Source organism: Podarcis pityusensis, assembly GCF_964106645.2.
Source record: "Podarcis pityusensis genome assembly, chromosome: 1".
NCBI classification, from domain to species: Eukaryota; Metazoa; Chordata; class Lepidosauria; order Squamata; family Lacertidae; genus Podarcis; species Podarcis pityusensis.
In genome coordinates this window covers 3,444,305-3,467,437 of record NC_138028.1, presented here as the reverse complement: position 1 = coordinate 3,467,437, position 23,133 = coordinate 3,444,305, and the positions used below count along the sequence as shown (strand labels likewise).

At 46.2% G+C, this 23,133-nt stretch overlaps 1 protein-coding gene and 1 long non-coding RNA gene across 3 annotated transcripts; both read left to right on the top strand.

The window, feature by feature from the left end:
* Positions 1 to 330: 330 nt before the first annotated feature.
* On the top strand, positions 331 to 21,903 carry L2HGDH (L-2-hydroxyglutarate dehydrogenase). 2 transcript variants are annotated; one of them, XM_080992136.1, is made up of 10 exons: positions 331 to 464; positions 3,395 to 3,510; positions 4,117 to 4,268; positions 5,451 to 5,582; positions 7,467 to 7,629; positions 9,109 to 9,143; positions 10,932 to 11,099; positions 12,701 to 12,858; positions 16,328 to 16,459; positions 20,570 to 21,903. In XM_080992136.1, exons 1-10 carry the CDS (start codon positions 346 to 348, stop codon positions 20,763 to 20,765), a joined length of 1,371 nt encoding a protein of 456 aa, XP_080848262.1. In that variant the 5' UTR covers positions 331 to 345; the 3' UTR covers positions 20,766 to 21,903. The 2 variants fall into 2 exon arrangements, with proteins under 2 accessions (XP_080848262.1, XP_080848261.1); XM_080992135.1 differs by lacking the exons at positions 331 to 464; positions 3,395 to 3,510 and having other exon boundaries at positions 4,130 to 4,273.
* On the top strand, positions 11,860 to 12,376 carry LOC308470440. The gene is made up of 2 exons (XR_013982425.1): positions 11,860 to 11,967; positions 12,325 to 12,376. It is a non-coding gene; the product is annotated as an uncharacterized lncRNA (long non-coding RNA).
* Positions 21,904 to 23,133: the final 1,230 nt, after the last annotated feature.

The following is a 23,133-nucleotide window of genomic DNA, read 5'->3' as shown; positions in this document are numbered from 1 at the left end:
AACGCAGGTCGCTTTGCAAGATGCAAGTTTCTTTGGGCTGCCTTGAGCAAGACAAAATAGCAATAGCAATAATAATAATAATAATAATAATAATAATAATAAGATGGTGGTGGGCGTGTCCTGGGAAAAGAGGACCCAGGGCAGCAGCAGCAGCAGCAGCAACAATTTGCATCCAGAGCAGCCCCCACTTGCCTGCTCGCCTCCCCCCGGAGCCCCCGGGCGCCGCCGCCTTCCTCTTCCTTCCCGGCGCTGCAGGCCTCGGCGGCGGGGCGTGGGGCCGGGCCGGGCTGGCTCCTCCTCGGGGCGGCGCCTGGCCGGGAGGGAGGCGGCTGGTTAGGGAGCGCCATGGCCCCGGTGTGCGGCCGGGCCTGTGTGTGGCGGGGCGGGCGGGCGCGCTGGCTGCGGCTCCCCCCGGCGCCGGCCCGCCTTCTCCCCGCCCGGCACCTCGGAGGGACCCCCGGGAGGTGAGCGGGGCGGGAGGCCGGGAGGGCAGGGGAACCGGCGCGGCTTCGGGGGAACTGAGGGGGGAGTGAAGCAGGCCTAGGCCCGCCAGGGGTTCGGGGACTACAATTCCCAGCATCCCGCGCGCCGGTCCTGGTAGCGAGGGATCATGGGAGTTGTAGTCCCGAAACGTCTGGAGCCTGGCTTAAGGCCGCACTCTCTTGCCCCCTCCCCAAATTAAAGGAAACAAAAAACTGGATGTCCATTTCCACAGTATAAGATAAAAAGCAAATAAAACCTACATTGTCAATATTTGAAGCGGGCTTGACTGGGAGGGCATAAGGACCAGTGCCGGATTTACATATAAGCGAAACAAGCTCTAGCTTAGAAAATTGAAGGGGGAAAAACCTGGCTGTGCATTTCCAAAATATAAGATAAAAAACATATAAAATAAAACTTACATCCAGCAACATTGTTTTGTGTTGTGTAGGCTCCTATGATGTAAGTCATGGGCCTCACCTGCTAGCCTGCTCCCTAAAACATCACTGGTTTGCTCATTTCTATATCAATGACAGTGGTACCTCGGGATGCGAACGGGATCTGTTCCTGAGCCCCGTTCGCATCCTGAAGCGAACGCAACCCGTGTCTGCGCATGTGCAGGTCGCATGCGTGCACGGCGAAACCCGGAAGTAATGCACTCCGTTACTTCCGGGGCACCATGGAGCGCAACCTGAAAATACTTAACTTGAAGCACATTTATCCCGAGGTATGACTACTTGGATAAAATAATAAAATAATTTAAAAATTGTCCAGTAGCACCTTAAAGACCAGCCCATCTAGCTGGGTTTCCCCAGCCACTCTGGATGGCTCCCAGCAGAATATTAAAACACAATAAAACATCAAACATTAAAAGCTTCCCTGAACAGGGCTGCCTTCAGATGTCTTGTAAAAGTCAGATAGTTGTTTCTTTCCTTGACATCTGATGGGAGGGGGTTCCACAGGGTGGGTGCCACCACCGAGAAGGCCCTCTGCCTGTGGGTTTGGGGTTTTTAGCACCATTTTGGAACAGGAAGATGCGTAGTAATGAAACTGTTGCTAGAATGGACCACTTCAGACTACAGTGGTATATCGGTCTACAAACTTAATTAGTTCCGGAAGTCCGTTCTTAACTCAAAGTGTTCTTAAACCGAGGCACGCTTTCCCCAATGAGGCCTCCCGCCGCCGGTGCCCTTCCAGTGGTCTACTTCTATTCATCTTCCGGGGCAAAATTCACTAGCCAGAACACCTACTTCTGGTTTTGCGGAGTGCGTTGCCCGAATCGTTTGTTAACAGTACTGTTCTTAGACCAAGGTACCACTGTACTGTAGTCACTACAGGGAGGGAATTAGATTGTTAGGTTCCCTCCATTAAAACCTGGAGACACAGCTTAGTGGTAGAGCACTTGTTTCAAATGAGAACACAAGAAGTGCCTTTTTTAAATAGAAAGCATAATTTTAAATCCCAGAACATTGTCCTGCCCAGTTTGTTCACCTAACAACTTGCCGGGTACATATTGCTGCTCATTCACATAAACTAAAATGCCCTCTGTGCACCAGATAAGCTCAATATAAACTTAATATAGGATTGCGATGTAAGCTGACAACCCTTTCATGAATCTGTATCTGTTAAATATTGTTAAACACTTGGGTATTACTATGACAAATATGAACTGTACATTGTTTCAAAATATTTACGTCAAAACGTGGGATAAAGTTCAAAGTTTAAAAAGATATGTCAGGATGGGGAAAGTTAAAATTGTCATTGCTGGGCAAAATTTCAGTAATAAAAATGAATGTTTTGCCTAGAAAAAAAGAAGAAGTGCCTGCTGGATCTAACCCAGCCTCCTGCTCTTAAGGTGGCCAACCAGATGCTTCTGGGAAGCCCAAAAGTGAGACCCCAGGGCAACAGTGTGCTCCTCACCTGGTTGTGGAGATAGACCATAGCCATCGTAGAGAAGGCCGTGATGATAAAATGAGACACAGGATGTACATATAACTGATAAATGAAATATCTAGTTTAAAGAGTCGGGACAGGACAGCAGGTGATGTGAAAGACAAGCTGGAGAGCAGCTGCAAGTAAGAGGAGACCACAGGAACTTCCACACTTGTGTTTTGTGTGGAATTGCAATTCTTGGTTCCTTCATTTGTTCTGGGGCATCCACACGATGCTGTCCAGTCATCGCCATTCTGCCTTTTCCCTGCTGCTCTTCTGTCTTCTCAGCCCGAAGACAGTCAATGACTTTTTAGGGGAACAGAAGAGTAGTACAATCTTTAATGGTGTAAATGCGTATAATGTCACTCTCCCATCTTTTTTTAAAGGGCGGGGATTTTGGCACGGGCTGTGACGTAATGGGACAGTGAACAGCTCAGCCCACATTTGTTATAACTTTCATTTTTTTACTTAAAAAATCTTTTAAAGGTAAAGGGACCCCTGACCATTAGGTCCAGTCGTGGCCGACTCTGGGGTTGCAGTGCTCATCTCGCTTTATTGGCCGAGGGAGCCGGCGTACAGCTTCCAGGTCATGTGGCCAGCATGACTAAGCCACTTCTGGCGAACCAGAGCAGCGCACGGAAATGCCGTTTCCCTTTCCGCCAGAGTGGTACCTACTTATCTACTTGCACTTTGACGTGCTTTCGAACTGCTAGGTGGGCAGGAGCAGGGACTGAGCAATGGGAGCTCACCCCGTTGCGGGGATTCGAACCGCCGACCTTCTGATCGGCAAGTCCTAGGCTCTGGGGTTTAACCCACAGCGCCACCCGCATCCCTTACGTAAAAAAAATCTTTTACGTAAATGCAAAAAAGCAAAAACAAAACAGACCCCTCTTGGAAATTGTCTGATAGCTTTTGACCAAAATAAGTTCTTTGCCAGTGTGGAGTGTGTGATTTTCATTCTTCTCAAACCCGTTTTTAATAGCACTTTTGATGTGGCTGTTGTCGGCGCTGGGATTGTGGGGCTGGCATCGGCCAGGGAGCTCAGCCTGCGACATCCATCCCTCACTTTTGGAGTGCTGGAAAAGGAGAAGGAGTTGGGTATGATATCTGAATCTGATAAAAGAGCTCATCACCTTCTGTATTAGTTTCCCTCATGCATTTTTAACTTTTGCCTGCCCCATCTTCCAGATTTGGTGGTGGTTGTTTAAATGGCTTACTAAAAGGCATCGTTCAGTTAGGTGCAATCCAGTGGGAACTTTTCTTGTAAGGGGCCAATTTTGTACAACTTCCCATTTATCTTAAAAGGCCTACTGCACGGCTTCCCAGTGCAGTGCCCACGGCTGGACATGCACCTGCAAAGGGGTGCTCTCTGCCCTGCCCCTTCTTCCACCAAAATAAGGCCTGGAAGAAGACTTTATTGTCACCAGTAAGAGCTTTTTTCCAAGCCTAATTGCAAAGGGGGGGAGGGCAATTTGGAGGGGCGGTGGCAGTGGGTGGGGGACGAGCTAATCCATCATTGCAAACTTTTCCTTATACATTTCTGGTCAGTTTACACCGCATTTATAGTTACTTCTCATGGCTTGAAGTCTGAAGAATCACCTGGCGGTTTAAATATGTATTTCACCTGACAGTTAAAAAGAATAATGGTCCATGCAGCATGTATTTCAATATTTCTCCTTATTTGTAACACATTTCTCTGACTAGCCTTCCACCAGAGTGGACACAACAGCGGTGTTATTCACAGTGGGATCTACTACAAACCGGGATCTCTAAAAGCGAAGCTGTGTGTGGAAGGGGCTGCCCTCTGCTATGAGTACTGTGACCAAAAGGGAATCCCGTATAAACAATGCGGCAAGGTATGGTAGGTGCAGCACTTTTTGCTTTTCCGTTCCAGCAACTCTTAATATCCTTGTAGAGCACTGTACATCAAAAGAGTCCTTACAGCTTTGCTTTATACATTTGAATTTTCTGACTGCCATAAGAACAGTCTCCTAAGGCCATGCAGACAGAGCTGTTCCACCTGGCCTTTGGTTTGGACTCAGTCTGACCCTTATGTTTCCCTCCCCTTGTGGTCTTGATTTATGGGCTACTTTTAAAATGAGGCTGCATTTTAAATTGTATTTTAACCTGTATTTTAAATTGGTTTTTTTCTTTCTTTCCTCCCCTATTATGTTTTTCTTGTAATTTTACTGGTGTTAGCCGCCCTGAGCCCGGCTCTGACGGGGGAGGAAGGATTTAAATAAATTATTATTATTATTATTATTATTAGTGGTACATCGGCAATGAATTAACTGAGTTTCCTGGTCTTAATTAGGGGTCTTGCTCAGTGAAGCCCTAATCACGAACTGGACCCAGGATGAGATAGAGCTATAAAAAAAAATCCACTCTGAAAATGCTCTGAAAAAACCGTTGTAATGCTCACAATGGAAAATTTCATAGAGTTCCAATTTTGGCTCTACAGCGCCATCTGGTGTCACAGTGTTATAATGCATTTATAATGTTTTATTTTTACTAATGTAGCTAAAATAAAAAAAATTCTTCCAGTAGCACCTTTAAGACCAACTAAGTTAGTTCTTGGTATGAGCTTTCGTGTGCAAGCACACTTCTTCAGATACACAGAATGTAGCTAATGTAGCTAAGTCCTTGATCTTTTGGATATATCGGGAAAAACACACCAACTGGTAGACTGGTAGATCACGGGATACCTGTGGTAGATCGTGGGACCTCTCGCACCCCCCCCCCCAAAGCATAACAACTTTGACTATTTAAAAAAAGCTCGATTTCCAAAAAAAAACTTTTTTTATAGTGGGAGTAGATTGCAGTCTCTTGGAAGTTGGACAAGCCTGACCTATGCCAAGTTTTTGAAAAGAGGATTAATTTCCATTCCATTAAACTTGTAATTAATTACTATGACAACATGACGTTCCTCCTGCTCCATCCCACACAGCACGGTTGTCGTTACCTTTGCTCTGTCGTTGCATTTTTACTCTGTGGCTGGCCCACGTTCCGCATTGTAACTTCCTTTATTTCTTCTGCAGCTGATCGTTGCAGCTGAACAGGAAGAAGTTCCGAGACTCAAGGCGCTGTATGAGAGGGGCTTGCAGAACGAGGTCCGCGGACTGAAACTCATCTCTTCCAAAGAAATACAAGCAAAGGAGCCCTACTGCCGGGTACACGACCTCCTTCGATGTGACGCATCTTTTTCATTCTGGGAACCTTTTGGAGGGGGTTGGGATCTAGGGAAGCCCAGTGAAGCTGTTCACCTCCCCATCTGAATTGCAGTGGTACCTCGGGTTACAAGCGCTTTGGTTTACAAACTCCGCTAACCGGAAGTAGTACCTCGGGTTGCGAACTTTGCCCCAGGATGGGAACGGAAATTGTGTGCCGGCAGCGCAGCGTCAGCAGGAGACCCTATTAGCGAAAGCGCATCTCAGGTTAAGAACGGTTTTGGGTTAAGAACGGACCTCCGGAAGGTAACCCTCCATTAAAGGATCATAAGAACCTGTCTTCTGACAAGTCCCATCATTGATCCATCTAGATAAGAGGTGGAAGCCTCTGGCCAGCAGACCATTAATAGCCTATCAGGCTATTATCCCCCAAGCTTCACCCATGGTAGTGACCTCAGCTGATGGGCGTGAGGACAGGATTTAATTCTGCATTGGTTGCATGATTCTGTTCCCAGGCAGCAGGATTTAATCTCTGCTCATTCATTTAGTGAGGGTTAAAACGCTATGCAAAAGTGCCCTGTGAAACAGCTTTCAGGAGCGAGCTACTTCAAAGAGGCTCCTTCACCTCTGTGGTTTGAAGGAGAAGCACGGAAAGCTCTTGGTAACATCCTCCCGTGAGGAGGTTTACAAATGTACAGAGGGCTCTTTGAAAGCCCTGTAGTTTGCTTTGAGGTCCCGACAATCAGGTTCTTCAAAGTCAAGTGGGTGATGTCACTGCGACACCAGAGGATTGGCAGATGGGCGGCCCCACACACCTGCCAACTTTCGCCTGCCGCGGGTGCAGGAGATAAAGATCAGGCCCTTCAGCCAGAAAAGGATGCCCACCTGCTGTTTAGATCAGCTCTGTCTGCACTGGCAGCAGTCCTCTAGCCTTTTGCTTTCGCTGAAGGCTGGAGAGCAAGAGGGGTCGGTGCGCACAGACCCCTCTTGCTCTCCAGGCTTCAGGGATAGCCGCCTGAAGCCTTTGGAGCGCAGCGGGACCTCACGCTGCGCTCCAAAGGCTTTGGGTTCCTTTTGCTGAAAGCCGGGAGAGCTGTTCTAGCTTGGGGATGGCTGCGCATAGCCTCCGCAGGGCTTCACAGGCTGTCCCAGAAGCCAGAACAGCGAGACGGAGCGAACAGCGAGACGGACCACTGCGCAGCGCTTCGTCTCGCTATTCTAGCTTTGGGGTTAGCTGCGCAAAGCCTCCCCAGGGCAGCGGGGTGCCTTCATCCCACTGCCCTCCGGAGGCTTCGCAGGCTGTCCCAGAAGCCTCCGCAGGGCACGGGGATGAAGGCTCCCCGTGCCCTGCAGAGGCTTCACATGAAGCTAGAACAGCTTGAGGGAGCACTGCTTTTGGATGGCCCCGCGAAGCCTCTGCAGAAGCTCCCCGTGCCCTGCGGAGGCTTTGCGCAAAGCTATCCCAGCTATCCCAGTGGCTATCCCAGAAGCCAGAACAGCAAGAGGCTATCCCAGAAGCCAGATCCCTCTTGCTGTTCTGGCTTCTGGGATTCAGATTTTTTTTTCTTGTTTCCTCCCCCCCCCCAAACTAGGTGCGTCATATCATCTGGTGTGTCCTATAGAGTGAAAAATACAGTATATAAGCCCTACTGGACCAAGCCAAAGGGGGCCTCCCGCAGCGGCCAAGCAGATGTCTGTGGGGAGCCCACAAGCTCTCTCCTGCTTGCAACCCCCAGCAACTGACTGGGAATTGGAGGTCCTTTGTGTTTACTGCTCAAGAGTGCTGCTTTAGGAGCCTTTCTGGAGCAGGCCTGAAACGGGGCCTTTCTGTCTTCCTCCTTCTTGAAAACTCTCTGTGGCCCTAAATCCCTTTGAATGCCTTTTCAGGGTGTGATGGCCCTGGACTCGCCGTACACAGGCATTGTGAACTACAGGCAGGTGGCCTTTGCCTACGCTGAGGATTTCCAGGCAGCCGGAGGGACTGTTTTGACGGACTTTGAGGTCAAGGACATGGCGGTGGCCAAAGAAAGTCCTGCTGGAAGTGAAGATGGTAAGAAGCTTTCCTTCCGACTTCTTTGTCCTTCCTTCCCACTTTGGCAGTCCTCCTCCGTGAGGTTCTGTGCTGATATGCAGTCCTGGAGCTCACAGCCTCCCAGGTGCTTCTGGAGATATTGCAGTTCATGGGATGATCTAGGGGAGTGACGTGGAATGTTTTCAGGTGGACGCAGGAATTGCTTTAGAGACCATCCTGGGAGATGCAAAATTCCAGAACTAGCCCATAGCCTAAATTCAAAGAAGCCATAGCTGAGAGAGAGAGAGCTGTGGCAATTCAGTAAACTTTTCTTCCTTGCAATTAAATAGGGAATCGTTAGTTTATAGTAGGCATTCTGAAATTATTTTAAAACACAACTGGCGCCATGGAACTGAAGCCGTACTCTGAAACTTTCCGCTAAAATGGGATGATGGCACATTCTCCTTTTTGGCCCGTTCAGAATCCGGTGCGAGATGTGGTCTGACTATTATGTATTGTGGGTGCATAGAAAACGTGCCTGTTTGTCACCATCTGAGTCTGAAGAGCAGTGGAGGCTGTGCGGAGGCAGGGAGAGGGTGAAAGAGGCGAGCTAAATACCTCTTGCTTATGGGTCACTTCTGAAAGAGCAGCTTGTCTCTCTTTAAGGGTAGAAACTCTAGCTCAGTAGCAGAGATTCTCCCTTGTATTCAGAAGGTTTCAGGTTCAATCCCCAGTCTCTCTTGCCCCACTCCTCTCTGCCTGAGATGCTGGAGATCTATTGCCCATCACAGCAGATAATACTGGGCTAGAGGGACAAATGTCCTGACCCTGGAATTAGAAGGCTGGTGAAAACTCCTGTTCCAATCTGCTGGGTACAGCTTTGTTTTTACCCTGGGCTGCGGCAGCTAGACTGGTGACTGGGAGTGGCCGCCGGGACCACATAACACTGGTCTTGAAAGACCTACATTGGCTCTCAGTACATTTCCAAGCACAATTCAAAGTGTTGGTGCTGATCTTGAAAGCCCTAAACGGCCTCGGTCCAGTATACCGGAAGGAGCGTCTCCACCTCCATCATTCAGCCCAGACACTGAGGTCCAGCGCCGAGGGCCTTCTGGCGGTTCCCTCATTGCGAGAAGTAAGGTTACAGGGAACCAGACAGAGGGCCTTCTCGGTAGTGGCGCCCATCCTGTGGAACACCCTCCCTTCAGATGTGAAGGAAATAAGTAACTATCCTATTTTTAAAAGACATCTGGAAGGCAGCCCTGTTCAGGGAAGTTTTTAATATTTAACACTGTATTGTTTTTAATACTTGATTGGGAGCCGCCCAGAGTGGCTGGGGAAACTCAGCCAGATGGGCGGGGTATAAATAATAAATTATTATTATTATATTATTATAAGTATTTAGGGCCTTGAATCTGCCTGACAAGTTCTTCTGTTTTGTCCTTGTGGTTCAGAGGTTCTGTTTATATGTAGTTGTTTTATGTGTGCCATTTATAGTTTTCATCTTATTATTTACAGGGATGAAATATCCAATTGTTGTTAGAAACTCAAAGGTAAGTCCAAGCTTTCAGATTACATTTTACTTTTCAAGTGCAGAATATTTTCTTTCGTGTTTTGGCATTTGTCGCATGTCAGGCGTACAAAAACTTTAACCACGATGGCTGTCGTCACCACAAAAACAGTTTGAGATGGATATTAATGTGAGTCAAGTGGCTCTTGCCTCGAGGGCTTCATAGTCCTTTCCCTGCTCAAGGTCTAGTCTTAAGAGAGGATGGTGCCTGACTCGCTTGGAAGGTAGAATCATAGAATCATAGAGTTGGAAGAGACCACAAGGGCCATCGAGTCCAACCCTCTGCCAAGCAGGAAACACCATCAGAGCACTCCTGACATATGGTTGTCAAGCCTCTGCTTAAAGACCTCCAAAGAAGGAGACTCCACCACACTCCTTGGCAGCAAATTCCACTGTCGAACAGCTCTCACTGTCAGGAAGTTCTTCCTAATGTTTAGGTGGAATCTTCTTTCTTGTAGTTTGGATCCATTGCTCCGTGTCCGCTTCTCTGGACCAGCAGAAAACAACCTTTCTCCCTCCTCTATGTGACATCCTTTTATATATTTGAACATGGCTATCATATCCCCCCTTAAGCTCCTCTTCTCCAGGCTAAACATGCCGAGCTCCCTTAGCCGTTCCTCATAAGGCATCGTTTCCAGGCCTTTGACCATTTTGGTTGCCCTCCTCTGGACACGTTCCAGTTTGTCAGTGTCGTCCTTGAACTGTGGTGCCCAGAACTGGACACAGTACTCCAGGTGGTGGACTCTCCTTCATTGGAGGGCTTTAAGCGGAGGTTGGATGGTCATCGGTCATGAAATTGAGATCCCTGCATAGCAGAGGCAAGACTGAATGACCCTTGGTGTCCCTTCCAACTCTACAATTCTGTGATTCTATGACTCTGCCCTTGAAGGACCTCAAGCGCCTCTCATGTGGAACCTGAATCTGCAGTTCTGCCTGCACAGCAGCTGCCTCAGGCCCCTTGCTCCCCTGCGAAGAAACAGAAAAGACACTGGCAGGTCACCCAGTGAGGACCAACTGTGGGGTTCCAGGCTGGGATTCTGCACCTTTACTTCCTGCTGGCTTAGCTATCAGCAAGCCACACCAGCCTCCTCCGGGAGCTCTCCGTGGTCCTGAAGAGCCTGCCAGGTGCTCTTTGGCCTGTCAGACCACTCCTGGTCAAGATCAGGCCTCTTCACCTCCACCTGTCACACTAGAACAGGTACCTTCAAGCATGGTGAAGTGAAGGACATGAGGCAGGAGTTGAGCTGCGCACAGGTGAGCTGCAAGCAAGCTGCCGGCCAGCTCTGTGGAGCCTCCTTTTATTGACACAATATGCAAATCCAGGCAGATACATTTTGGGCTGTGGCCTTTACACATCTTCCAGTCCCGAGATCATGGGGTGGTACAAAGTTATTTTGGCACCTGTTTCCACCGCATCATTTTCCCTTTGCACAGTGTATGACGAAGGAGACAAAGGTCTCAGAGACAAAGGTCACAGACAGGACACGGCAGACTACTGAGACCGCAAAAGGTTCGACAGAGGGCATGATGTTCAGACAGCTGTGGCTTTGTCTGTGAGGGGGAGTGTGCTCCGCACCCCAAGGTCATGCGTGCAGGCAGGCTGCGGGTGGGGAGTGTGCTCCGGACCCAGCGATCATCCCTACGCATGGGGTGCAGCAGGCTAGGTGTGGAAATGGAAGGATAAACAGACAGTCTAGCGGGTTAGCTGGTTTTCTGATGATGTTAGATGGAGCTATAGTTTTGCTGAGCCTCAACATCTTCTTTTGCGCAGGGGGAGGAAATCCATTGTCGGCATCTTGTGTCCTGTGCAGGGCTTTATTCGGACCGCATCTCTCAGATCAGTGGCTGCAGCCCGGAGCCTCGCATTGTTCCATTCCGGGGAGATTACTTGGTGTTGAAGCCAGAGAAATGCTATTTGGTAAAAGGAAATATTTATCCGGTACGTCAACTTACGGAGAGCTTGAGAAAGCCCTTGGTGCTTTGGGATGCTTTGAGTACTGGTGTTATTTATTTAATACAATATTTAATATTTACTAAGCTGTACACATGGTGTGAGAGTCCTTATAGTTTCAGGGCAGATCCACTGCATACTTCAGCCTATTTGAACTATTTTGGCTTTCCTCTAATGAACCTTGGGATTGTCCTCTTCTGAGAATCCTCCTCAACCTGTGGAATGCCCTCCCTTCAGATGTTAATAATAATAATAATAAATTTTATTTATATCCCGCCCTCCCCAGCCGAAGCCGGGCTCAGGGCGGCTAACAACAATAAAACAGTACAAAAGTACAGCACAAACAACACTCTAAAATCATTCATTATAAAATTAATTGTGAAGGAAATAAGCAGCTGTCTTATCTTTAAAAGACACCTGAAGGCAGCCCTGTTTAGGGAAGTTTTTAATGTTTAATGCTGTATTGTTTTTAACACTCGATTGGGAACCACCCAGAGTGGCTGGGCAAACTCAGCCAGATGGGCGGGGTATAAATAATAAATTATTATTATTATTATTATTATTATTATTATTATTATTATTATTTACCACCCGGAAAATGAGTCCTATGGCTTTGATGGTCAAAGACACATACAATGCCGGTGGGAAAGTTATATAGATATTGAAATGACCTAATCTGAACCAGTCTGCTTTAGAGAGGGTATATTTGGGAAATGTCGGCTGCTCCAAGCAATTTCCCAGAATATTTCAAGTTACTGCTGCCAATTTCCCTTTCCTCCATTCTGACTTAAAAGCATCTCTCTCCACACTCCCCCGGATGCTGATTTTTATATATCCATACATTTAGCTAAGTACAGTGGTACCTCGCAAGACGAATGCCTCGCAAGACAAAAAACTCGCTAGACGAAAGGGTTTTTTGTTTTCTGAGCTGCTTCGCAAGAAGATTTTCCCTAAGGGCTTGCTTCGCAAGACGGAAACGTCTTGCAAGTTTGTTTCCTTTTTCTTAACACCGTTAATACAGTTGCGACTTGACTTCGAGGAGCAACTCATAGAACGCGGTGTGGTAGCCTTTTTTGAGGTTTTTAAAGACTTTGGTGATTTTTGAAGCTTTTCCAAAACTTTCCCGACACCGTGCTTCGCAAGACGAAAAAAATCGCAAGACGACAAAACTCGCGGAACGAATTAATTTCGTCTTGCGAGGCACCACTGTAAGAGATTGTATCTTGATAGACAGAACTCTCGGAGATGTATTTAGGTCCACACATGCACTAATCTTTCTCAGGAGGACAGAACAGAAGAAGAGTGTGACTACACATGTTGTTGCTCATATTTATCATGTGATGTGCCTAGCCAAAATTTGGCACTGAGACACATGGGGGGGGGGCGCTCCACCTGATGAACTATAATTGCCAGATCCCCAGCTTTCATTTAAAAAGAGGGTATGAGAGAGACAAGCCTGCTCCCTTCTTTTCAATGTTTTCTTTGGTTTGCGCCATTCAGAGAGATGCTTCTTGGGCCATTCTTGTGTGATGCGTGGTGTGGTTCTTTCAAATTCATTTTGACTCCCAAGTGTGTTTCCCGTGCTTTAGGTGCCTGATCCCCGTTTCCCCTTCCTGGGTATCCATTTCACCCCGAGGATGGATGGCAGTGTTTGGCTCGGGCCTAACGCCGTGCTTGCCTTCAAACGAGAGGGCTACAGATTTTATGACTTCAGTTTCCAAGACTTTGTAGACGCGGCGGCTTACAGGTAGTGTCCTCTTTCCATTCATCTGCAGGTGAAGAACAAGAATCTCATTACCTCTGCCCTGCCCCACTTTTCTGCAGTCTGTAGTATGAACTATAGTAATCCCAGGAAGCATCGCGCTGCTTACTATGGGCGATGGACACCTGCTTCTTGCATAGGTTGTTCTCCAGGGTGTTATGGGTTGAGCGGATGCATTTCTGGTGCTACAAGGAACACCAGGGGGTGGGTACGGTTTCTGTAATACATATTTTCCCCCTGTATTGTTTCTCTTTCCTCTTAAGTCAGCCAGCTTCATGCTCTGCACCAGCTCCTTTGTTGTTGTTTAGTCGTTTAGTCATGTCTGACTCTTCGTGGCCCCCTGGACCAGAGCACGCCAGGCACTCCTGTCTTCCACTGCCTCCCGCAGTTTGGTCAGACTCATGTTTGTGGCTTCGAGAACACTGTCCCACCATCTCATCCTCTGTCGTCCCCTTCTCCTTGTGCCCTCCATCTTTCCCAACATCAGGGTCTTTTCCAGGGAGTCTTCTCTTCTCATGAGGTGGCCAAAGTCTTGGAGCCTCAGCTTCACAACCTGTCCTTCCAGTGAGCACTCAGGGCTGATTTCCTTCAGAATGGAGAGGTTGGATCTTCTTGCAGTCCATGGGACTCTCAAGAGTCTCCTCCAGCACCATAATTCAAAAGCATCCATTCTTCAGCGATCAGCCTTCTTGATGGTCCAGCTCTCACTTCCATACATCACTACTGGGAAAACCAGAGCTTGAACTATACAGACCTTATTTGGCAAGGTGATGTCTCTGCTTTTTAAGATGCTGTCCAGGTTTTCATTGCTTTTCTCCCAAGGATCAGGCGTCTTTTAATTTCGTGACTGCTGTCACCATCTGCAGTGATCATGGAGCCTAAGAAAGTAAAATCTCTCACTGCCTCCATTTCTTCCCCTTCTATTTGCCAGGAGGTGATGGGACCAGTGGCCATGATCTTCGTTTTTTTGATGTTGAGCTTCAGACCATATTTTGCGCTCTCCTCTTTCACCCTTAATTCCTCCTCACCTTCTGCCATCAAGGTTGTGTCATCTGCATATCTGAGGTTGTTGATATTTCTTCCGGCAATCTTAATTCCGGCTTGGGATTCATCCAGCCCAGCCTTTCGCATGATGAATTCTGCATATAAGTTAAATAAGCAGGGAGACAATATACAGCCTTGTCGTATTCCTTTCCCAATTTTGAACCAGTCAGTTGTTCCATATCCAGTTCTAACTGTAGCTTCTTGTCCCACATAGAGATTTCTCAGGAGACAGATGAGGTGATCAGGCACTCCCATTTCTGCACCAGCTCCTAGTCCTCACATATAAAGTCCTCCACTCTGGCTAATTTTCCTCCTCTCCCCTCTGCCCCCATTCAACACAACACAAATATTTCCCTTGTCTGTGCTCTCCTCTCATTTAAGGCTTCTCCAAACGCTGCCTCATTTAACGAGGTCCACTTCGTAACGCTTTTTCTCAACCTTTTTTTTGCTGGCTCCTCTTCCACCGAACATCCTCCTGGCCCAGCCCCAGAGCCCTTGACTTTTGCTGCATCTCGGAGCTAAGGAGCAAAAGGACTATTTAATCTCGTCACTTCTTTAAAAAGTATTAATCACACCTGTAACATGCAATGTTAGTGAGGGACTACCATTGCTGTTATAAAAATGAGAGTTTGGTAGCGCCTTCAAAGTTGAACAGGTTTTTTAATGGCAGAAGTTTCTACAGAACAGAGTCCAGCTCATAAGATGCATGATGTGCAGTCCTCAGTTGCCAAATATATATTATACACGTGGGGTGTCAAGAAAAGTGGGTATGTAGAGAGATCAGAGGTAAATGAAACACACAGACACTGTTGACACGAGCCAACAGTGTGACGCGGCAGCTAAAAAAGCCAATGCAATTCTGGGCTGCATCAACAGGAGTATAGCATCTAGATCAAGGGAAGTAATAGTGCCACTGTATTCTGCTCTGGTCAGACCTCACCTGGAGTACTGTGTCCAGTTCTGGGCACCACAGTTCAAGAAGGACACTGACAAACTGGAACGTGTCCAGAGGAGGGCAACCAAAATGGTCAAAGGCCTGGAAACGATGCCTTATGAGGAACGGCTAAGGGAGCTGGGCATGTTTAGGCTGGAGAAGAGGAGGTTAAGGGGTGATATGATAGCCATGTTCAAATATATAAAAGGATGTCACATAGAGGAGGGAGAAAGGTTGTTTTCTGCTGCTCCAGAGAAGCGGACACGGAGCAATGGATCCAAACTACAAGAAAGAAGATTCCACCTAAACATTAGGAAGAACTTCCTGACAGTAAGAGCTGTTCGACAGTGGAATTTGCTGCCAAGGAGTGTGGTGGAGTCTCCTTCTTTGGAGGTCTTTAAGCAGAGGCTTGACAACCATATGTCAGGAGTGCTCTGATGGTGTTTCCTGCTTGGCAGGGGGTTGGACTCGATGGCCCTTGTGGTCTCTTCCAACTCTATGGTTCTATGATTCTATGAAATGGCCTGAATCAGGGTGATTAGTTTCCTACCACTACAGGAGTTAGTTAGCTTACCAGTGTCAGGATTATTGTCATCAACAAGGCTTTGTGACAGGGTGGGTTTTATTTAAATCAAATCAATTTAAATCACTAGTCAGGAAGACTTGATTTAAATCATTTTTTTACAGAAAGACTCATTCTTGCTAGTATAATCTTAATATTTACAACCAGATGAAGGTTTCATTTTTGGAATAATGAATTTTCAGAGTAGTTTTTACAGTTATATAAAAAATTACTGATTTGGCTATACTATTAGAAATACATAGACAGATAATTATGAAATTATTGCTTATATTTGGACAACTTTTCTGCTGTACTTTATTGGAAGGAGAAGAATAATCATTTCCTTAATAACAACTTAAACAATTTATTTATCTAAAACAATAACATTATAGCATATGTATCCGTGTTTGTTAACTGATGTGGTTAAACTATTTTTTTTATTTTAAAAAAACCTTAGACTGAGTTTTAGCACACATGAAAAACTTAAAACAAATCCTTATTTCCTGATGAATAGCCTTTGGACCATAACGTAACTTAAATAGAAAATTTAAAAATCTTTAGAAAGATTTTTCCTCCAAAAGCATTTTATTTTAAAAATCTGATTTAAATCAAAAAAATCTGATTTGAATTTTTAAAAATCTGATTTAAAAAAATAATAATCATGGATTTTTATCCACCCTGCTTTGTGAATGGTAACTGCAAATAGTTTACATATGATTACGTTTACACTTCATCATGAGGGACCTTTTTTGCATTTCTGTCATTTTTGACTGCTCTGCTTACATTTTTCCTTTACGTGTGTGTGTGTGTGTGTGTGTGTGTGTGTGTGTGTGTGTTTGCATGCATGTGTATGTACATATCTATCTATCTATGAATGGAAGCTACTTGCAATAAATGTTGCTTTCCCTCTCCAGTGGCCTATGGAAGCTGGTGTTGAGGAACTTCTCTTATGGAATGGGAGAAATGTACAGAGCGTGTTTCCTTAGTGCTCAGGTGAAGCAGCTGCAGAAATTTATACCAGAAGTTACCATCAACGATATACTCAGGTATTCCTTTTGGGGATTTAGACATCACGGAAGATGAGAAGAGCCCGGCTGCAAGTCCTGCACCTGGTTCTCACAGTGGCCAAACAGATCCCACTTCTGGGAAGCCTGAAAGCAACGGCAGGGCTCTCCTGATCTGTGATTCCCAGCAGAATCTGTTAGTATCTTCAGCTCACAGGCAGAGGTACCTGGCCTCCCCCGAGGCAATTGAGCGAGATACTGTGTTTACCGTCCGTCTGCGACCCCGGCAGGCTAGGTAAACAAACCCGGCGATTCTTCTCATTAGTCGTGAGAAGAACACACCCTCTGCTTCTCTGCTTCTCTCTCCCTCCCTGCATTCTCCCAGGGAGGGGAAATGAGACAGACAGGAGTCCTTTCTACATGTTTTATTCCTGTCACTCAACAGTACATAGAAATGTGACTGTACCCTTCAGTCTCCATTAGAAGAGTCACAACTCCTCCCCTGTACTTCCAGTACAGGTCATATGACACACTGAGCTAACATCCGGTGCTCAGTACAGAGAATAGGCTCCACCTTTTCTCCAACAGTACATCTGCAAACCTGTTTTGCATTCCAGCCATCTGGAGCTGGCTTTTGCCTTGGTGCTTTTTCCCAACATCCTCCCCCAAAAGCATCAATTGGCAAAACATGATCCAGAGAAGAGAACAAACAGTTGTTATACATATAACAGTCCCCTGTTGTTTCAGTTCCACCCTTGGAACTCCCCACCACTGGTTTCACCAGTGTACCTCTCTGGTTATCTGGCTTCCAAGGAATGAGTGCTTCCGCATTACCTTGGCTAGCTACCCTCTGTTGTGTCTTTGTCTCTGACTTAGACACTGCTTCAACCTGCTTTGAGTTGTTAACAATAGCAACACATGCAACAGCTAAGTTAGCAAACTCTTTTGAGTACCTCTTTGGTGGTACACCCTTTGTAACTCTCTCAGACCTGCGTATGAGGTTCTGATCCTCTGTGCTCACTGGTTCAACCTTTGGACTCTGTTGAGAACCAGTAGCAATCAGTGGTTCTTCCTTCACCTGTGAAGGTCTATCCATTGTGTGAGATTTCCTCTCAATGACTGTTACAACTGAACTCTCTGAGCTATCACTGTCATCATCATCAGTACCACTGTAATCTGTGACATCAGAAAAATCATCATCATCATCTGAACCGTTTCCTGTGGGAAATGTGTGTTCTACAACCCGCTCTTGCTCTGGAGCACTCTCTAGGAACTTTGTGAGAATCACCTGACCAGATTCAGACAAAATTACTCTGTAGAGACCATTTTCATAACCCACAAAAATGCCTCTGGCATTCTTTACTCCACCTGGAGCTTCTGTTCTCACATGAGACCCGAAAACCTTAAAATAGGCAACAGAAGGTTTTCTATTGAACAGCTTCTCAAAAGGAGAACATCCCAACTCTGTTGAGACTTTTCTCAACCACACATGAAGATAGGACGCTAGCGATTCGGCCCAATATTCATGTGGCAAATGTGAACTCAGCAATTGCGCATTCATCCCCTTTTGCAATTCTTTGTTCACTCTAACACAGACCCCCCTGTTCCACGCTTCTTGCGAAACTGCAATTTTGTGGTCTATCCCTTTTCCATCCAGGAACTTCTGAAACTTCTGTAACAGAAAAATTTGCTTCTCATCTGTGAAAAGACAATCAATGTTAGCATCATGCATACTTTTAACCTTGTCACAAAACTCCTGAAACTTTTCTAAAGTTTCTTGCGGTTTCTCCATCATATAAACCCAAGAATAATTAGTGAAACAATCCACACACGAAAGGTAATACTTTGCACTGCCTCTAGATGGTTCTAGAGGACCAATCACATCAGCATACACCCGCTGAAATGCTCTGTCGACCTTCTTGGTCAGCTTCCTGGTGCTCACACTGGTCACACCTGCAAGAGAGATTTCGTTAGAATCAGAAGAATTACATTTCATGTAATCACTTTGATCAAAAGTCAACAAATACAGTCCATCTTTCTCTTTGGCAGTAAGAAACAGTTCTCCATCTTTGTAGATCTTGCAGCTTTTAGCATCATAGGACAGTTTCAGTCCTTTCTTTGCAATCTGCGACACGCTCAGCAGATTAAATCTCAGTTCTGGAACCAGGTAAACATCACTTATAGTCAAGTTCAGACTCTCAAGATACACAGTCCCAATTCCAGTCGCTTCCAACTCTTGACCGTTGGCCTGTTTCACAGCGAAGCTTTGCTTCTTCAACATCGTAAACAGTTGTCTGTGTGGGCACATATGAACCGTTGCGCCCGTGTCAAATATGAACGAGTTCCCAACATCTGGCGTGGTTCCTTTCGCCATCATAGCCTTTGCAGGTTTCACCTGGCACTTGGAACGGCTTTTGCCTGATGCCTCAGGCTTCGTAGAGCTACTCTTTGCTCCTCTTGACTGGCGCGGCTTCTTACAGTTTCGCTGTAGATGCCCAGTCTGTCCACAATTGTAGCATCGGACAGCATTCAATGCTACTCCATGCTCTCCAGTAGCATCATCAGTGGGGAGATTTGAACTCTGTTCTTCCCTCCCCCTGTCAGCAACACCCATTGCACCTTGTTCAGGAACACCAACAGTTCCAACAGCCACTGTTCCTGCACTCTCCCCTCTGGGGTCAAAGCTCTCCACAGCTTTCGTTGAGCTCTTAGGAACTTGGCCAGCATCATCTTGGCTCACCCCTTCTGGGGTAGTTATCCATCCAGACCATGATGAATAACTGTCTCTGGTTAAGGGAGATGGGTAAGGCAAATCTCCCCCTTTCTTGGCATCCATCTTGAAGCCAAGCCTCCAGCTTTCAAACAAGCTGTAAAATCCAACAGTTGTTTTTTTCTTTCTCACGCAGGCAAACTGCAAGTTGTTTACGCTCTTTTGCACCTGGCAGCTAAACTCTGGCTGTTATGGAAAGTCCCTTCCAAGGGCACTTAAACTTGTAGCCAAAACACTCTCTGGTTTTGTTTCGCTTTCCCAGGCTCACACTCACAGTCCAGCCCCTTTGCCAGTAACTTTCCAACTTTCCGTTACTTAGCAACAATGCATTTCAATAGGACAGTTTATCAACCACAAGAATTTGTGGAATGCAGGCTTCAGCCTTCAAGCTGCAGGCCTCTTCCTCCCGGAGCTTTTGTTTTTCCAAAACGCAGCTCCGTGAACCAGTGAATTAATCCAACTGCGTTCACACTTTTAGCCCGAAATGCAGCATACCTTGAACTTTGTTGCTCTGGAAAACACCTCTTCTTTCCACCAGCTGTCTGTTGAGCCTCTGGCTTCTTTCAGACGCTTCTCTTCCTCCTTGGAGCAGAGGAGGACAATCCACCAGCCTCTCATGCAGATGTCCGATGAATCAAAACCATCCTAAGGCTGCCATATGTTAGTATCTTCAGCTCACAGGCAGAGGTACCTGGCCTCCCCCGAGGCAATTGAGCGAGATACTGTGTTTACCGTCCGTCTGCGACCCCGGCAGGCTAGGTAAACAAACCCGGCGATTCTTCTCATTAGTCGTGAGAAGAACACACCCTCTGCTTCTCTGCTTCTCTCTCCCTCCCTGCATTCTCCCAGGGAGGGGAAATGAGACAGACAGGAGTCCTTTCTACATGTTTTATTCCTGTCACTCAACAGTACATAGAAATGTGACTGCACCCTTCAGTCTCCATTAGAAGAGTCACAACTCCTCCCCTGCACTTCCAGTACAGGTCATATGACACACTGAGCTAACATCCGGTGCTCAGTACAGAGAATAGGCTCCACCTTTTCTCCAACAGTACATCTGCAAACCTGTTTTGCATTCTAGCCATCTGGAGCTGGCTTTTGCCTTGGTGCTTTTTCCCAACAGGCATACCACCTCCGACAGTGATGTTGGATAAAGGATGGTATATAAATCTAATAAATTAAAGGAAGCACCCGAGATACGTAGTTTCCACTTGAAACAGCATATGGGCATCTGTAGGGTCTAATAGCAATTTAAGCATTTTGTTCCTAGACAAGCAAGCTGGGACCCAAGTCTCCTGTTGCATTAGCTGTGATAGTCAGAGATACAATTCAAGGTCCACTCTGCCCTGTTTGAATGCCCAGTTTCTCTTTTCTTTTTGCAGAGGTCCAGCTGGTGTCAGAGCTCAAGCCTTGGACAACGACGGAAACTTGATCGACGACTTTGTGTTTGACGGAGGCACTGGAGACATTGGCAGCCGAATCCTCCATGTCAGAAATGCCCCTTCACCCGCTGCTACCTCCTCCCTTGCCATTGCGAAAATGATCGCTAACGAGGTGGAGCGGAGATTTGAGCTCTGATGGAATCCTGGAGGCCTGTTGGACCTCTTTGTGTTCAGACACTGTGCTTGGAAGGGTGGCAGTCAAGGAAATGACAGGGAGGTGGCCTTTTGGGGAGAAGCAATCAGAAATAGAGGCTGCCAAGTGGATTGCCTTGCAGAAGCCTCGAGCTTTGCAATGTTCTGATGAGCCTTCAGAAGTCATGCCACGTAAGGTCAAACACAGTGAACACCAGTCAGGTCCATTAGATGCCGTATTAATTTGGCAGGGGAAATTGGCCCTGTGGTGTACTCAGGAATGCAGTTAGAGCAGCAGACATCACCACTCTTTCTCCTTATAATTTCGCTTTTGAACTAACTGGGTATGCAGGCGCTGTGGCTGTTTTAATTTCCCTCCGTCCCAAAATCACCTGAAAAAGGCACAGAAGGAACACAGTCTGCTCTCCACAAAAAGGGAATTGTCTGCCCAAAACACGGTAAACCCACAATTCGGTCTTTCTCCCTGCCCATGCCAGGCCACACTGTGGGTTGTGGCAATTGCAATAACAGGCGGGTGGTAGCATTGCCAATGTGCCCTGAGCCCCAGGGAAGGATACCTGTTTATCAGAGTACTGAATGTGATTCCCACCTTCCAACTTGCAGAACATAGGAAGTACACCGCCGGCACGATCCAGAGGGAAGTGCTCGTGGGGGGTTGGACTAGATGCCCCTCAGGATCCCTTCCAACCTTACAATTCTACCATTCTAAGCCCCACTGAGTAGCTGAGAAGTGTGCGGGAGGACAGTAATAGATAGTCCTCTAAATATTGGATGCACGGAGTGGTTTGGTCACAGCAAGTGGTGCTTTTTCTTTGGAGGGTTTTTCTGGTTCAGTCTTCATTGAAAATGGGCAAACAAATCGGTGTGTCATTTTCTGATTAGATCTACATATGCACACAATCTTCATTTACTGAATAGTCCAGATATGCAAAGATCAGGAAAAATAAGTTTTATCTAATTAAATGCAAGCTATTTTTATAAAACAAGAGATAATGGGGGTATATGATTAGAAGCAAAAACAGTCATGATCTGGATCTACATTTTTAGAATGTGAATTCATGCAAAACTTGTGCATTTCAATGATCAATAAACTTACATGAAAACTCTTGCGTAAAGGCAAATGTGTTGTCTTCATTGAGTTATGGTGTACATTACATTTTGTTTCTATTCCAAATGGACTGTGAATCACTGCAGTTCTAGGTATTACAGTCGTCTGCATCCCAATATTTTTTGGACCTAGCCATCCGCTTAGGTGAGGAACATGAAAGCCTGACTTCTTGGCACCCCTTTTCTTTCTGCAGAACCCCTTCCAACCTTGCTATTGAACCTCTGCTTTGTGAAGCAGGAAAACTTGTTTGTTGCACTTAAACCACATTTAGACACCAGTGAAAGCTGAAAGGGAGAGAAGCAAACCTGTTATACCCTGGATGGGGAAAGAGGCTGGAAATAAATTTCCCCATAAATGTTTGTTGCCACCACCTTTCAAGGGAGCAGAGGCAGGAGTTACGTGTTACCAGTGCTTAATACCACTAGGAGAACCTAGTATTCTGGATCTGTTATTGTAAGGCTATATATAACACCAAATCAGTCTGAAAATCAGTGTACTGTATATATTGTATATTGTTAAAACAGAATTATATGAAAATGATGTACCGATGGTCTTCTTCTTCTTCTTCTTTGACGATCACTCGTAGCTGAGTAAGATTGTCTTCCATAAACACGATTTTAACAATGAGTCCGTGACTGTGGAGGCCAATTCTGGATCCACACATCCTTCCACAGTGGGGACATTGGTTTCCGGGCAGGAGTTGATCACGGTGAGGGTTTGCTAAGCGTGCCTTCCTTTTAGCACATTTCTCCCTTGTGTCCTGAGTTTGAGTGTCTTCAAAGCCCATGACACCTTTGGTAAAGGCTGTTCTCCAACTGGAGCACTCACAGGCCAGTGTTTTCCAGTTGTCAGTGTTTATACTACATTTTTTTAGATTTGCCTTTTTTGGATGTTGAGTGATAGGCCAGGCTTTTCGTAAGCTTCTGCAAAGTTATTTAGGTTTGAAGGTCATCCTCTGAGTGTGCGCACACTACGTTGTCATCAGCATACTGAAGCTCTATGACAGAAGTTAAGGTAACCTTATTCTTTGCTTTCAGCCTGCTCAGATTGAGAGCTTTCCATCTGTTCAATATATGATTTCTATTCCGGTGGGGAGTTTCCCTTCAACAAAGTATAGGATCATGGCTATGAGTGTATTACACCTGCAAAAATGGCCAAAATGTATAGAACAAGCTCCAATAAATGTTGGAAATGTAAAGAAAAGGAAGGAATGTTCTATCACATGTGGTGGAATTGTAAAATA